The sequence below is a fragment of the Salvelinus alpinus genome, chromosome 4, assembly GCF_045679555.1.
Source record: "Salvelinus alpinus chromosome 4, SLU_Salpinus.1, whole genome shotgun sequence".
NCBI lineage: Eukaryota > Metazoa > Chordata > Actinopteri > Salmoniformes > Salmonidae > Salvelinus > Salvelinus alpinus.
In genome coordinates, this window is record NC_092089.1 from 52,242,175 (window position 1) to 52,258,331 (window position 16,157).

The 16,157-nt window shown below is 42.4% G+C and overlaps 1 protein-coding gene across 3 annotated transcripts in view; it reads left to right on the plus strand.

Moving 5' to 3' along the window:
* LOC139573916 (calsyntenin-3) overlaps positions 1 to 15,760 on the plus strand; it is a 34,422-nt gene extending 18,662 nt beyond the window's left edge. For all 3 annotated transcript variants that reach the window (XM_071397895.1, XM_071397897.1, XM_071397896.1), the window contains 10 exons: positions 929 to 1,088; positions 5,223 to 5,282; positions 5,400 to 5,548; positions 5,962 to 6,110; positions 8,256 to 8,482; positions 11,812 to 11,973; positions 12,601 to 12,746; positions 12,990 to 13,125; positions 13,450 to 13,634; positions 13,777 to 15,760. In XM_071397895.1, the coding sequence (XP_071253996.1) occupies positions 929 to 1,088; positions 5,223 to 5,282; positions 5,400 to 5,548; positions 5,962 to 6,110; positions 8,256 to 8,482; positions 11,812 to 11,973; positions 12,601 to 12,746; positions 12,990 to 13,125; positions 13,450 to 13,634; positions 13,777 to 13,926 (1,524 nt within the window). In that variant the 3' untranslated portion in view covers positions 13,927 to 15,760. The remainder of the gene's footprint in view (positions 1 to 928; positions 1,089 to 5,222; positions 5,283 to 5,399; positions 5,549 to 5,961; positions 6,111 to 8,255; positions 8,483 to 11,811; positions 11,974 to 12,600; positions 12,747 to 12,989; positions 13,126 to 13,449; positions 13,635 to 13,776) is intronic.
* The last annotated feature ends 397 nt before the right edge of the window (positions 15,761 to 16,157 follow it).

The window sequence follows — 16,157 nt, forward strand, 5'->3', positions numbered from 1 at the left end:
TGGATGAGGGTGGAACAGTTGCAAGTTGGAGCGCTATGAGTGAAAGAGCCATTCAAAAAGGCCAATGCTCACTTAATGCCAGTTGCAATTGTATTGATTTATTTTTAAGACGACTGCATTAAGTAGGGTTACAACCCAGGGCACCTGATCGCAAGGCAGACTCGCTAGCTACAAGGGAAAGGGAAGACCTAGTCAGTTGCGCAACTGAATGGATTCAACCGAAATGTGTCTTCCGCGTTTAACCCTACACCTCTGAATCAGAGCGGTGCGGGGCGCTACCTTAATCGACACCATCGGTACCCGGGGAGCAGTTGTTGTGGGGGTTAAGTGTCTTGCTTAAGGGCAGAACAGCAGATTTTTCCACCTTGCTGGCTTGGGGATTCAAACAAGCAACCTTTTGGTTATTGTCGCAATGCTCTAACCGCTAGGCTAGGATATTTTCCTTGGCGGTTTGTAGATATGGACAAGAAGCAAGGGATTGGGAAAGATAGGATTTGGATGAGAGGCAGGGGCAGAGGGGATAAGGGGATGCTGGGGTTGTGCGGTTTTGGGATGAGGTTGGAAGGGGGGGGGCCTAAGTGGTTTTTGCTCGGGTTACTGGTCGCAGACCGCTTAAAATGGGTAGGATTATAGGGGCCAAGCTGATACAGATGACATTTGGCAAATCCCTCTGTCTCTCTCTACTTCTTTATCTGTCTCTCTCCTGCGACAAGAACTGTTACTGTGCTCAGTCTGGTGTCATGGGTAGTGTTCAGTAGAAACAAGGGATAAAACATTTAGAAACATTCTGATATTATATGGGGTAAGTTCATGTAGCACCGAGTAGATTTTTCTTTGTTCTCCTGTTGTCTGCTGTACACAATCCAAGTGTTCAGCTGTTTCTTGACCTCTGACCTATCGTGTCTCCATGTCCTTCTTTCCTCTCTAGGTGTGTGACAGCGAGTGGCATCACCTGTCCCTCAGTGTCCAGTTCCCCTCTGTGACACTGTATGTGGATGGAGTCACCTTCGACCCCGCCCTCATCCACGACAACGGAGCCATACCCAACCCTGCCCCACGACAGCGACTGGTCATTGGCGCCTGCTGGGGTAACGATTGGTTAAACCAAAGACAGGCTGAAACTGCTTCTCCAATAGAAATCCCCAATCACACTTGTAGGCGATGTCATGGCGACGTTGGCTAGCTAAGCTCATGCGTAGAAACGCGTTATGGTGTCTAACAGTCGTCTGGCGCCGAACTGCGCCAATGAAACGCACTCCTTCGATATGAAGTTGTTTTTCACAAAAATTCAAAAGTTTCAGTTTGTCACTTTAACAAGGTTGGAGTAATAAGATGTTCATCTACTTAAGATATTGGCTCGAATCTAGGTTTGTCTTTAGATTTCCAGAAAATGAACAACTAAGGAATACTTTTTTTACTTCTCTCATTGACTTCACAAACCCCGGCCTGGTCTGTTTCGCAAGAGTTACCGGAAGTGTCGCGGTGTTACACCTCTGGGTTTAGAAACTCTGTGGTTAAACCTTACACTACATAGACTGGTTCAACTTTACTGCATAGAACACCTGTCAGCAAATGAAGGATGCCAAAGTGGGTCACACTTTACATTGCAGAGGTCCTGTACTAGTGTAATTACCAGTTGGATAACTAATAACCTATTTTTCTATAACAAGCTAGTTAACAAGAATAAATTAGAAATGTCACTTTTAATTACATAAAAATATAGATACCCTGGAATGGTGGCTATGTAAAGTGTTGCTAATGAGTGGTAGTTGATGAGAACATGGCTTGGAAAAGATCACATTAATATACCACAATAGACAATGGAATATATTGCTTTGGCAATACATTTCTTGAATAGGTTACAAGATTACAAAAGAGCAACGCCTGCCCCAAAAATAGATCTTTGGGAGTTGTCACAGTTCACGTTCTTCTGCTAATGAAACAGTTCATAGAACCAAATGTTCCAATACACCAATGAAAGCAACGCACAAAACACACACACACACGTGTACACACACACACACACATACAGTGCCTTATTCAGGCCCCTTGGATTTCTTCAAATTTTATTGTGCTACAAAGTGGAATTCAAATGTTTGTAATTATCAAGCTTTCAAAAGCCTCAAAAGTCTACACAAAATATTGTAATGTTAAATTGGAAGAAAAATTCAAATATTTTAAATATATAGTTGTTGCTTAAGTATTCAGCTCCTTGAGTTCCTAATGTTTGGTATAATCAGTGTATAAACCATAGCATAATTATTAACTTGACCATGCTTAAAGAGATATTCAATGTTTGATACCAATCACTGCCATTCTTTGAGGCTTTTGAAAGCTCCCTGGTCTTTGTAGTTGAATCTGTGTTTGAAAGACAATACTTGGCTGAGGGACCATACAGATGTACAGTTGAAGTCGGAAGCTTACATACTTAGGTTGGAGTCATTAAAAGTCATTTTTCAACCACTCCACAAATTTCTTGTTAACAAACTATAGTTTTGGCAAGTCGGTTAGGACATCTACTTTGTGCATGACACAAGTAAGTTTTCCCACAATTGTTTACAGACAGATTATTTCACTTATTATTCACTGTATCACAATTCCAGTGGGTCAGAAGTTTACATACACTAAGTTGACTGTGCCTTTAAACAGCTTGGAAAATTCCAGAAAATGTCGTCATAGCTTTAGAAGCTTCTGATAGGCTAATTGACATCATTTGAGTCAATTGGAGGTGTACCTGTGGATGTATTTCAAGGCCTACCTTCAAACTCAGTGCCTCTTTGCTTGACATCATGGGAAAATCAAAAGAAATCAACCAAGGCCTCAGAAAAATAATTGTAGAATTGAAAAACGGAGTTTAAATATATTTGGCTAAGGTGTATGTGAACTTCTGACTTCAACTGTATGTATGTGGGACAGAGGAAGAGTTAGTCATTCAAGAATCATGTCGAACCCTATTATTTCACAGTCCATGTAACGTATTATGTGATTTGTTAAGCCACATTGTACTCCTTAACTAATTAGGCTAAGGGGCTGAATACTTATGCAACAACTATATTTTAGTTAAATAAATAAAAATATATCAAAAAAATAAAAATACATTTCTTCCACTTTCGCATTAGGTTATTTTGTGTAGATTGTAGATGAAAAATTACAATTCATTTTAATCCCACTTTGTAGCACAATTAAATGTGACACAATCCAATGGGTCTGAATACTTTTGCACGGCATTGTACATACACATACACACACGTCATCTGACACAGAAAAGCATGGCATTTCCCTCCTCATTCACCTAATTATATTTGTGTGAGATGCTCTGACTGCCTCTCCATACTCTATTAATATCACTGACTTATCAATTATTTAGGCTAACAGAACAACAGGCAGGCCAGACGGTTAGCCTGCCAGTTACACCAGTGCTAATAGCTAAAATGGGACACATTGTCTGCCAATTAGCACTGGAAATACAGTCACACACACATTCATGGCTACTGCCTGTGTGGCAGTCAGCTGCTGGGAGATAATGAGGGTATGACACACCTTTGTCAGATTTGCACGTTTATTTTCTATCTTCCTTCTTATTCTGTTTTTTCACTCTTCTCTCTCCTTCTCTTTTTCCACTCCTCTCTTGCTTTTACTATCCTTTTATTTCTCCTCTCACACCTGTCTTTCTCACTTCTTTCTGTCATCCTCTACCCCTTCTCTGTCTTTAAAGGCCCAGTGCAGTCAAAATTATTTTTTTCTGTGCTTTATTTAAGTGATAATACCCGAGAAGACTGTGTTTGGAGGATATATTGGCACAGGTGTTATATATCGTCCAAACACCGGCTTCGGGGGCATTATCACTTTTATACAACGGGTTACCAACATATTCAAATAATGATTGACATATTTTTATTAAATATTCATACTATTTCATCCTTCCACAATATATAGTCCCGACAAAAATCTAGGATTGCTACCCAAGCCAGCTGGTCGTTCGTTCTATCGGTTCGGTTGCTAGAGACGCGACCCAGTCATTGTCTTTTTGTTCTGTATCTATGGACGTTTGTTCTAAACGTTCTTATCCCTTGCTTGCTAGCTAGCCAACTACGGCTAACTTACAGTCACGTCAAAAAGTGCAGCCAGAATAACAGCAAAGTAGCCGCATTTGCATTTGTTTAAGCTTTTTTCTAGTGGCATTTATTTACATACATCCATAGAAATTAGCTAATGAGGCGCGATTTCACCTGGCACAGAAAATGTGCTCACTGGTCAGGACACTGTTGTTCAGAGGAGCTAGCCAACAACACAGCTAACACGATCACTTCAAACTGAAGCTGGAAAGACTGCAAACTAGCTACACTTCACTTTGTACTTTTTTCAATTGACATTTCTTTGTATATATCCATAAAAATGGTGCCAGCTGATTCATGATTTCGACTGGCTGAGAAAAGCTGCCTGCCTGTATGTCTCATCCAGACTCCCGACACGTTCATTACTAGGGGACAGCTGGAGAACGAATTTGAATATTGAAACAATGTTGCAAATGTCTGAGAGACAGGTAGCAAGGTTTATACAAATCTCCGCTGTTGAAAACTAAATGTTATCTTAAAATAAATGTTAGATCATGTCTAGATGCTTTTTATAGTGGAGATCAAGTTTATAAATTGCTTGGCTGGGCTGATGAGACAGTGGATTGCGCAGTCAGATGGAACAGAGTAAAGTATTCAGTATTCCCCTCCCCACTTAGACCACTCTGTCACGCCCTGACCTTAGAGATCCTTTTTATGTCTCTATTTTGGTTTGGTCAGGGTGTGAGTTGGGGTGGTTATTCTATGTTCTATTATTTGTATTTCTATGTTTTGGCCTGGTAGGGTTCTCAATCAGGGACAGCTGTCTATCGTTGTCTCTGATTGAGAACCATACTTAGGTAGTCCTTTTTCCCACCTGTCTTTGTGGGAAGTTAACTTTGTTTGTGGCACTTAGCCTTAAGCTTCACGGTTGTTTGATATTGTTTATTGTTTTTGTCGGCATCATAAATAATAAAAGATTATGTACGCTTACCACGCTGCACTTTTGTCCAGTTCTTTCAACGGCCGTGACACACTCCCAGGCAGTCCTAGCAAAATTCTTGTTTAAAAAAAAAAAAATCCCCATTTTAATGGAAATCTATGTCTAATTGTTACCCATAAATTATTTTATATAAAAACAACTGCCTTTACCCTTTCTTCTCCCCACAGAGACAGAAGATAAACAGAAGGACATCCTTAACAACACCATCCCTGAGGGGAAAGACACAGGTGACTTAATTTGTTTTTACAAGTGTGTGTGTGTGTGTCCGTGCAAGCGCATATATGTGTGTGGGTGTTCATCTTTTTGTCTGTGTTGACTGTGTTCATTTTGTTTCTGGTTCTTAGGGAAGTATGTGGGTGGTTACCGTGGCCTGTTGTCAGGGGTGACGGTGCGTCCAGGGAGTGTGGAGCCCCACAGTGTGGTGGAGTGTCTGTACGCCTGCAGGGAGGGGCTGGACTTTGGGGACCTGGAGACCTTGGGCTCAGGCATGAAGGTAACCTCACCCTACTGTAGAGGAGTCCTATTGGTCACTGCCTCACTTGGCTAACGCTTAGAGTGGGCTTTGACGACCAGCATTTTTTCCCCCTTCATCTACAGGGTTTGATAGGTCAGGGCACCCAACGTTTTGTTAACCTCTGCTATATGTCCTACTCAGATTGTTGTGTACAAAAGGGTTAATTTCCCCCTGATGGATATGGAGTCTACTGCATCATATTTGGTGTCTAGTGCATAATATATATCTGTGCACATGCAACATACTGTCAATCAAAACTGAAGTCCCAAAATGGTGGTACCGATGAAATATATATATATATAAAGAGAATACATAGCCAGAATTAACTATGTGTGTGACTATGAGGGGTGTGCGACCTCGGAGCATGAACTCTTGAACTTTGACCTTTTTAGGTGCATGTGAACCCCAGTCAGTCTGTGCTGGTTCTGGAGGGTGATGACATTGAGAGCTTCAACAGGGCCGTGCAACAGGTCACCTACAGGAACTCTCTCCGCTTCGCCACCCCTGGAGTCAGGCCACTCAAACTGACCACCTCCCTCAGGTACACGCTTACATGTACACACACACACACACACACCAACACACACAGAGAGGACTAAGTGATCTCGCTCTCCGAGGCCGACGTGAGTAAGGTCTTTAATCAGGTCAACACTCGTAAGGCCGCGGGGCTGGACAGTTCCACAGCGTGTTCTCAGTCCAGGCGCAGAACAAATGACAGGCATATTCACTGTCATTTTCAACCTCCTTGTCCCAGTCTCTAATCCCCACATGTTTTAAGCTGATCACCATCATTCCTGTTCCCAAGAAACTCTGAAGCTTCATGCCACAATGTCTACCACCCTGTAGCACTCACATCTGTCATCGTGAAGGGCTTTGAAAGGCTGGTTATGGCACACATGAACATCATCCCAGACACTCCAATTTGCATACCGCCCCAACAGATCCGATCTCATTTTCAATCCACACTGCTCTGACCCACCTAAGAGGAATGCCTATGTGGGAATGCTGCTCATTGACTACAGCTCAGCATTCAACACCATTTTCCCCTCCAAGCTCAAAACCAATCTTAGGACCCTGGGACTGAACGCCTCCTTCTGCAACTGGATCCTGGACTTCCTGACGGGCCGACCCCAGGTGGTGAGGGTAGGCAACATCACCTCCGCCACACTGACCCTCAACACAGGGGCCCCTCAGGGGTGCGTGCTTAGTCCCCTCCTGTACTCCCTCTTCACCCACGACTGTGTGGCCATGCACAACTCAAACACCATTATCAAGTTTGCTAACAACATAACGGTGGTAGGCCTGAGCACCGACTACGATGAGAAAGCCTACAGGGAGGAGGTCAGTGGCCTAGCATTGTGGTGCCGGGACAACAACCTCTCCCTCAACGTCAGTAAGACCAAGGAGCTGATTGTGGACCCTTCCACATCGACAGGACTGCAGTGGAGCGGGTCGAGAGCTTCAAATTCCTGTGTGTCCAAGTCACTAAGGACTTAAAATGGCCCGTACACATTCGTGAAGAAGATGCGACAGTGCCTCTTCCCCCTCAGGTTATAAATAAAAGCTGAAATGAGTGCATGTGTGTGCATGTGAAACTTTTACTCTGCAATTGTATCAGAGCACAAGGATATACTGTTATGTTGAATGATAGCATCCCTGTGCAAGGAGTGGAGCTTGATTTGCAGCTGATATGAGTCCCGGCTTTTGCTCAACTAGGTAATCTAGCCTTGGGTAAGAGGAAGCACGGTTGAAGCGTATAATCTTGAAACAGTATATTTTTTTATGACACAGTGTATCGCACATTGTATTAAGTTCATGGATGACCAGAAAAATGTGTTCTATTTTTGGGTTAATGCACCGCATAGGCCTACACGGGCCTTTTTTATCCACTTTGTTGATTTAAATATTTATGTACTTTGAAGTGCATGTTGGTCCTACCTATCTATGTACTTTAGTATCTGACCCATCGCAGGAAGTGATGCAACAACAGGAAGTCCTCATTATCTAACCCTGTAGAGTTTATTTTTTTAAATGGCTGCGCTTATTGTTATGTTTTTAGATTAGTCGGATTTAAGGTACAACAGTGATATGTTTTTACGCTTGTTTTGAGATCTGTTTCTTTGTTTGTGTTTTTAAGATTAGTCTGATTCCAGGTCAGGAGGTTATTTGCTTTTCCAGTGTGTTCTTCAGTCTGATTTATCAGTTAGTAGTTGGAGGGCATGTTTTTTAATAGTTTTTAAAGATAAGACTAATTTCAGGTCAGCAGTTCTTCCAGATGGCTGAACAGCAGGCCCTTGTGGAGAGTCAGATATAGCAGCTGCTCACTGAAAGAGAGAGAGAGACAGTATTACGAGAGATAGATAGTTCCAACACTCACACACTAAACAACTCAGAGCACCACTTGAATCATAAATCAAGTGCCGAATCGCCAAATAATAACACAATTTCAAAGTGCTTCTGAAAAGTGGCACAATTAGTATCAGACAATACAAACAATATCATTATAGTCAAGGGTTTTTCAATCCTGGAAATCCACAGGGTGTGCAGGCTTTTGTCCTAGACCAACATTAACACACCTGATTTGCCTAATCATCAAGTCCTAAAACTGTTTACTTATAGAGAAATAACTGGTGCCCTATTTGACCCCCCCCATTCTCTCTCTTTCTCTCTCCTCTCTTCCCTCTAGGTGTTTCAATGAGGAGAGTTGTCTTACGCTCAGGCAGTTGGAGGGCTACCTGGTGGTCCTTCAGCCTGACGCCCCTCAGATCTCCCTGTCTGGGGTCGGCCCCCATCTGGCCCGCCCCGCGCCTGAATTCGAGGGCCCCCGTGGTGTACCCCTCTTCCCAGAGCTGAGGATTGTGTGCTCCCTGTCTCATGCTGTTAACACAGCCGCTCAGGGCATGGAAGGAGGAGGTGAGCCAGAAAAAGAGCCCTTCCACGAATACGACAATGCGGGGGTAGAGACTAGTGCATTCCAATCACATCAATCTAATAATTTTGAGAGCATTTTGCCAGCATTTTATGTAGGAAGGAAACCTACTGTACACGGATTGATGCTTCTAAAAATAATTATGTGAGCACGACTGATTACATATGGACCATTGTCTGGTCTTTGTGTGAACAATGCGTCGGAACACATTAAATCATCAATCAAACTGTGCATATTTTACTTAGATTCCACCCCTGATCTCAGCCTGTTTTTAATAGTCATTCAGGGCTGAGGCCTGGATCGCAAACTTATAAATCACTTATTTTTCTTACACCTGCCTCCATTTCCACTTACTAGCAGTGCTACTTAATTATATGTCTGCGGACAAAGAATGTGAAGTAAGATCTGTCTTTCTTCTAAATCAGATTTTGAATTGGGGTGCATGTTTTCTAACCCTGAGAAACTATGTTCCCAGTCATATAGTTGGGTTGTTTGTTTAGCAGCAAAACTGACGCACGTGCAGACTGGGTTGATTTAGATTGTTGACAACATGTAAACTATATTCCGTCTCCAGTGTTTATTGAATACATTTGCCCAATGAGCACTTGTTGTCTCTCAAATACGTCGTTAGAGGTTGTTGGTTAGCTAGCTAGCTAGCAGATTTTTGCCATATTAGCATTGACATGAAATCACTCAAAACACCTCAAAACAAGACATCAAGAACAAGAGTCACTTACGATTCCACACAAGGCAGTTTCTTGTCATTGTTGGTTATCTGGCCATCCAGAATCACAACCCCTCACGGACTTCAGCCCCATTGAATCGTGCACATCCATCTACATATATTCGTCACTGACCCAACCCCCGTCCACCCATCAACTTTCCCCAATGATTGTGTGCTTGAATAGTAATTAGGACCACACAAACCCAGTACTATTATTAGATGTGCCTTGTGCATCTCCAAGTGAGAATCCTATGTATGTGTGCAATGGCTGTATATTGGAGAGGAAGCACACCACATCTGTGTTTGTCATCCGTTATGAGGATGATGATGGTTATGTTTGTCATCCATTATGAGTGTATCTGTTATGATGATGGTTATGTACAAGAACCTCTTTCTTCCTGCATGGGGTCTGTTCAGGTCAGGACATAGTTGATAAAGCTGTGTAGCAACAGAGAAAATAGTCTCTGCCAATGCTTTATCTGTGGCTCACTACCTAATCTATTATGTACAGTTGAAGTCGGAAGTTTACATACACTTAGGTTGGAGTCATTAAAACTCGTTTTTCAACCACTCCACAAATTTCTTGTTAACAAACTATAGTTTTGGCAAGTCGGTTAGGAAATCTACTTTGTGCATGACACAAGTACGTTTTCCCACAATTGTTTACAGACAGATTATTTCAATTATAATTCACTATCACAATTCCAGTGGGTCAGAAGTTTACATACACTAAGATGACTGTGCCTTTAAACAGCTTGGAAATTTCCAGAAAATGATGTCATGGCTTTAGAAGCTTCTGATAGGCTCATTGACATAATTTGAGTCAATTGGAGGTGTACCTGTGGATGTATTTCAAGGCCTACCTTCAAACTCTGTGCCTCTTTGCTTGACATCATGGGGAAATTAGCCAAGACCTCAGAAAAAAATGGTAGACCTCCACAAGTCTGGTTCATCCTTGGGAGCAATTTCCAAATGCCTCAAGGTACCACGTTCATCTGTACAAACAATAGTACGCAAGTATAAACACAATGGAACCATGCAGCCGTCATACCGCTCAGGAAGGAGACGCGTTCTCTCTCCTAGAGATGAACGTACTTTGGTGCGAAAAGTGCAAATCAATCCCAGAACAATAGCAAAGGACCTTGTGAAGATGCTGGAGGAAACAGGTACAAAAGTATCTATATCCATAACCTGGAAAGCCACTCAGCAAGGAAGAAGCCACTGCTCCAAAAAAGCCAGACTACGGTTTGCAACTACACATGGGGACAAAGATTGTACTTTTTGGAGAAATGTCCTCTGGTCTGATGAAACAAAAATAGAACTGTTTGGCCATAATGACCATCGTTATGTTTGGAGGAAAAAGGGGGAGGCTTGCAAGCCGAAGAACACCATCCCAACTGTGAAGCACGGGGGTGGCAGCATCATGTTGTGGGTGTGCTTTGCTGCAGGAGAGACTGGTGCACTTCACAAAATAGATGGCATGTTGAAGGAACATTTTGTGGATATATTGAAGCAACGTCTCAAGACATCAGTCAGGAAGTTAAAGCTTGGTCACAAATGGGTCTTCCAAATAGACAATGACCCCAAGCATACTTCCAAAGTTGTGGCAAAATGGCTTAAGGACAACAAAGTCAAGGTATTGCCTCCCTACCACTGAGGAAGTACAGTTCCCGCTCAGCCCAGTCAAAACTGTTCGCTGCTCTGGCCCCCCAATGGTGGAACAAACTCCCTCACGACGCCAGGACAGCGGAGTCAATCACCACCTTCCGGAGACACCTGAAACCCCACCTCTTTAAGGAATACCTAGGATAGGATAAAGTAATCCTTCTCACCCCCCCCCCCCCCCTTAAAAGATTTAGATGCACTATTGTAAAGTGGCTGTTCCACTGGATGTCATAAGGTGAATGCACCAATTTGTAAGTCGCTCTGGATAAGAGCGTCTGCTAAATGACTTAAATGTAAATGTAATGTATTGGAGTGGCCATCACAAAGCCCTGACCTCAATCCTATTGAAAATTTGTGGGCAGAACTGAAAAAGCGTGTGCGATCAAGGAGGCCCACAAACCTGACTCAGTTACACCAGATCTGTCAGGAGGAATGGGCCAAAATTCACCCAACTTATTGTGGGAAGCTTGTGGAAGACTACCTGAAACATTTGACCCAAGTTAAGCAATTTAAAGGCAATGCTACCAAATACTAATTGAGTCTATGTAAACTTCTGACCCACTGGGAATGTGATTAAAGAAAATAAAAGCTGAAATAAATCATTCTCTCTACTAATACTCTGCCATTTCACCTTCTTAAAATAAAGTGGTGATCCTAACTTACCTAAGAGGGAATTTGTACTCTGATTAAATGTCAGGAATTGTGAAACATTTAAAAACTCAGTTTATTTGGCTAAACTTCTGACTTCAACTGTACTTTATTCTGTCTCCACAAAATTGTTCCTTTTAACTGTCTGCTTTCTGTCGCTCTCCCTTCCTTTTTTCTAATGCTTTGTACTCTGCCTTTCCACTCTTTCCATCTTTTGTTCTCCCTCTCTCACCTCATTCTCTCCTCCATTCATCTCTCTTACCCCTGGACCCCCAGCTCTGATGTCAGATGCCGTGGCCCACACTCTGGACGGCTGTGAGGTCCAGCCCCTGGGGGAGGAGCTAAACCCAGAGAGGGAGGAGCTCCTGGTGGACATGGATGCCCTGAGAGAGAGGGGGTTGGAGATAATCAACACCACTGCTTACATCGCCATCACAGGTACCGCTCATTTCCCCTATTTGCTTTTATTTTAAAGACCCACTTTAGCTGTGATTAAACTGTTCCCGTTGAAAAACGATATCCCAGTTATAAATACGTAAGGGTAAAAAAAAAAAAAATGTAAATCAAGGAGTTGGTCTGATGGGTGCACTCTGATGTCATCAGCCTCCCCCTTGCTTGCGGGAACAATATAGGAGCAATAGAGGACTAAAAAGGAAAGGCTCACCCCCCCACTTGTGCCATGGAGTGAGGAACCCTGCACCAGCTACTGAAATGCACCTTTTGATAAATTCAATGCTAGTGAGGCTGGAGTATGGTCTTTAATTCCAAAGAAAAACTAAGAAAATCTCTCAAACAGAAGTTTGGGAAAACTGCACCAGATGGATAGTCTGTGTGCTGAAGCGCTTCATTTACTTCCCACAGTGACATTCAGCATGGTGCGATTAGTTGGGATTTTGAAGTGACACTATGTTGCATATTGCATCGCACCTCTGTTTCACGTTCACAAACTGTAGCATTATCTTTTTGTCTTATTGTTTCCTGAGTGTTGAACTGCCACTAAACTTCCTACTCTCCACATCTCATCATCTCTCTCTTTCTCTCTCTCTCTCTCTCTCTCTGTGTTAGGAGCGGAGTCCATCTCCGTGTATGAGGATGTCCTTCGGTCTGTCCGTTACCGGCTGGCTAAAGGCTCGGCCCGCTTTGAGAGGCGGTTCCGTCTGTCCTGCTCCGAGATGAATGGCAGATACACCAGCAACGAGCTCACACTGGAGGTAACTAATCTAACTGACAATGGAGGCTGTAATTAACCCAAAATGGGTTAGCAAATAAGCTTCAAAGGGGTGTACAATACCAGGGCACTAGCTAAGTGTTTTTAAACTAGCATTTAGTGGGTAGAGAGAGAGCACCACATTAGCTCAGTTAGGCAGAGGTTCTGTGATGAGGCTTCTTTTTCTTTTTTTATCTCTCTTTTACTCACTCTGTCCATCCAAATATTCATCCATTCTTGCTCTCAGGTGAACTTCCTGCACTCCCTGGACAGTCTGTACCACCCGTCTCACCTCCTGGCCTCCCAGCAGCAGTTCCTTCACCCGTCTCATCACTCTGGGGAGCTGAGCGGACACACCCTGCCTAACACCCACCGCAACTCAGGTTTATACACACTTTATTTACCTCAGTATTAATGTTGACCTTTTTCGCTTGATTTACCTTTTACAGGAGAACTATGCTCTATATTCCTGAGTATGTGTGTTTTGCTCAATGTTAAATCCAGACACATAAAAACAGATAGAAGAAGGTATCTCTATACCATCCCCTTTTGTTTCTATTGGGAAATCCCCTATCCACTCTCAAAATAGAGATTCAAAATACAAAAAATCTCAGGTTAATTTTCACCACAAGATGTCAGTGTCACTGACATTAATGACAGGATGGTGGCTGAAATGTTCATATAAAACTCTTATTTTCCTCTGACAGTGGTGCCAGGAGCAGCCACAGTCATCATCATGGTGTGTGTGGGCTTCCTGGTTGTCATGGTGATCCTGGGAGTGTTTCGAATCCGCTCCATCCACCTTCGTGGCGAGGGCGCCAGGGGAGGGTCTAAGGAGGACAGCGGCCAATGGGATGACTCTGCCCTCACCATCATTGTCAACCCCATGGAGGTAAAGATCTAACTGTGTTTTTGCGGAATAGAATATATTTTTATTTATTCATTTCAGTGTGGAAGTTTTGAGTTTGGTGTAAGAGTAGAGACGATTTTAATGATTATTTGATCACTTCTTTCTCTTCCTCTGTCTCTCTCAGTCCTATGAGTCTCGTATGGGCATCTCAGCTGACACTGAAGGTGAGGGGGAGGAGGACGAGGAAGTGGTGGAGTCGCCTGATGACGCCAACGACGACCAGCGAATCATCATCAAGAAAGAGGGCAGAGACGGCAACCCCCGTCGCTACTAAGCCAATCGTCTTTCTCTCTCTGGACGCACCCATTTCTATGGAAACCACAAAACGGCTCGCCACTCACACACTCTTCTCAACGCTTTTAAATATTGAAAACTGCTGACACCTCTAGTCTATGGAATGTAAACGTACAGCAACAAACACTGTATTACCGCAACATCACAACATCATAGCCAATAACAGTGCATTGAATGTTTCACCACGTAAATGTTCTTTACGGCACAATATATACAGTATACTCTAACCGCCTGACCAAAACAACCTACAAAAATTGTATGTGGTGCACTAATTCCTAACTCACAGGGAATTGACATTGTCCGGGAAGTCTGTGTGACACAGGCCGGACCGAGGCTACATAACTTAGTTGTAAAGTTAAGATTGTATATGTTTTATTATCTCTATATCACACTTCAGACACCTTTGCCCACCACACAAAATGAATATTGAAGCAATCGATTCACACACAGCCTCGTGTCGGCCCCTCACACATAGACACAAGCCCTGATCCTGACGCTATCCCACACACCTCTAGATTTAATCTAGTCGTCTTTTTGCTGCACAATCTCTCTCTCTCTCGCTCTTTCTCTCTCTATACATTCCTCAACTTCCAAAAACACGAACCCCCTCCCCACCAGATCTGACTCCAGATCAGATCCACATTTATAGTAACCCTAATATAGAAAAACGTACAATTATAGGGTTCTAACAGACTTTTACATACTATATACTATGTGCTTCACATGCTGTATGTGATGTGCTAAATTAGATCAAATAAATTGTACATGCAAAAGTGTACATTTTCAGGACTTTCCTTTTGTCAGGGTATACTTTTAAATGTTAAATTGTATTGGTTGGTAGATCCCTTTCATTGTATGTTTTTGCAAGACAACCAAACAGGCTGCCGATACGGGCATAGAGTAACCTCTGACCCTTACCACAACCCCAGTGACTCGACTGAGCGACCCCAGCCCATTGCACTTTCACCACCCACCGCTCTCGTAACAACCTCACTATAACAACGACACACACAACACCCGCTGTATCCAGAATGTCAGCTCAGCTTGGGCAGTTTTGATTGTATTACATTTTCTGTACATACAATTATTGTTATTATTATTGCAGTCAATGCTTGCTCTCTGTCTGTACTCTTAAAGAGGGAGCTGCATATACATATTATTTATTACCAATTACAATGTTTTATCATTTGACCAGCTGTTGTATATTTTTAAAGGTTACACCATCAGCATACAGAGTAATAATAATAGTAGTAGTAATAAGGATGATGATTCCTGGCTTGATGAGTGTATTCATTTGTGTGTTGAATTGTTGTAATTTAAAATCTTGTTCATATCTGAATCACAGTAAATGGAGGGGACATTGTGATAAATACCTACTATGTCACCCCTCTCGCTCTCACTCCTTCCTTCTTTCACACCTCCTTTAGAATATTCTCAAATCGTTCTCTCTTCCTTATCTCCTCTCTCCCCCTCATCTTTTTCTTTTCACACCGGTCCCCACCATCTCTTTGGTCTATTGAATGTACCTCCTCCCTCCATCCCTCCTTCACCCTCCCTCACTTCCTCCCTTTGTGTTTATTGCTGTCTGTCTGTGTTTCAATGTGCAGTGATAAACCTGTCAGTAAATAAAGCCTGTTTTTCAGTGTAATATTAAAAATGGAATACAAATTTCATGAATTACTTATATTATTACTATGGTTACTATTGGGACATTAACTGTAATTATTGATACAATGATAACATGGATTAAGACGATTATTGATAACTGTCTGAAAACATTTCAACGTTCATAATAAAACACTCTGACGTCTAAATGCTGCCTGTTTTTTTTTAAAGTAAATAATCCATTTGAAAATATTTCACTCACCATCTTCTGAGCACTTTTTGGATGGTTTGAGAGAATAGATAAATTCCTTGGTAAAAGCCTACATATATCAGGAATAACCAGATAATATTTTCGTTCCTTTCCTGAGATCATGAGAATTAGAGGTTTTGAGTTTGAGACGGAAAATTATGTTGCCACAAAGCAGAACAAATTTGTTGGACTTTGTAATTCATTCATACCTTGCGCAATAAAATACGCAAACCTTGCTGTCCCTTTGCGTACTTCACCCACTGTCAATCAAGGTCAATGTTACGCCCCTTTCGTTACATTGTTTCACCAAATGTAGCCAAAGATTGCAACTTAATCGAATTTTTTTAGAATGTTAC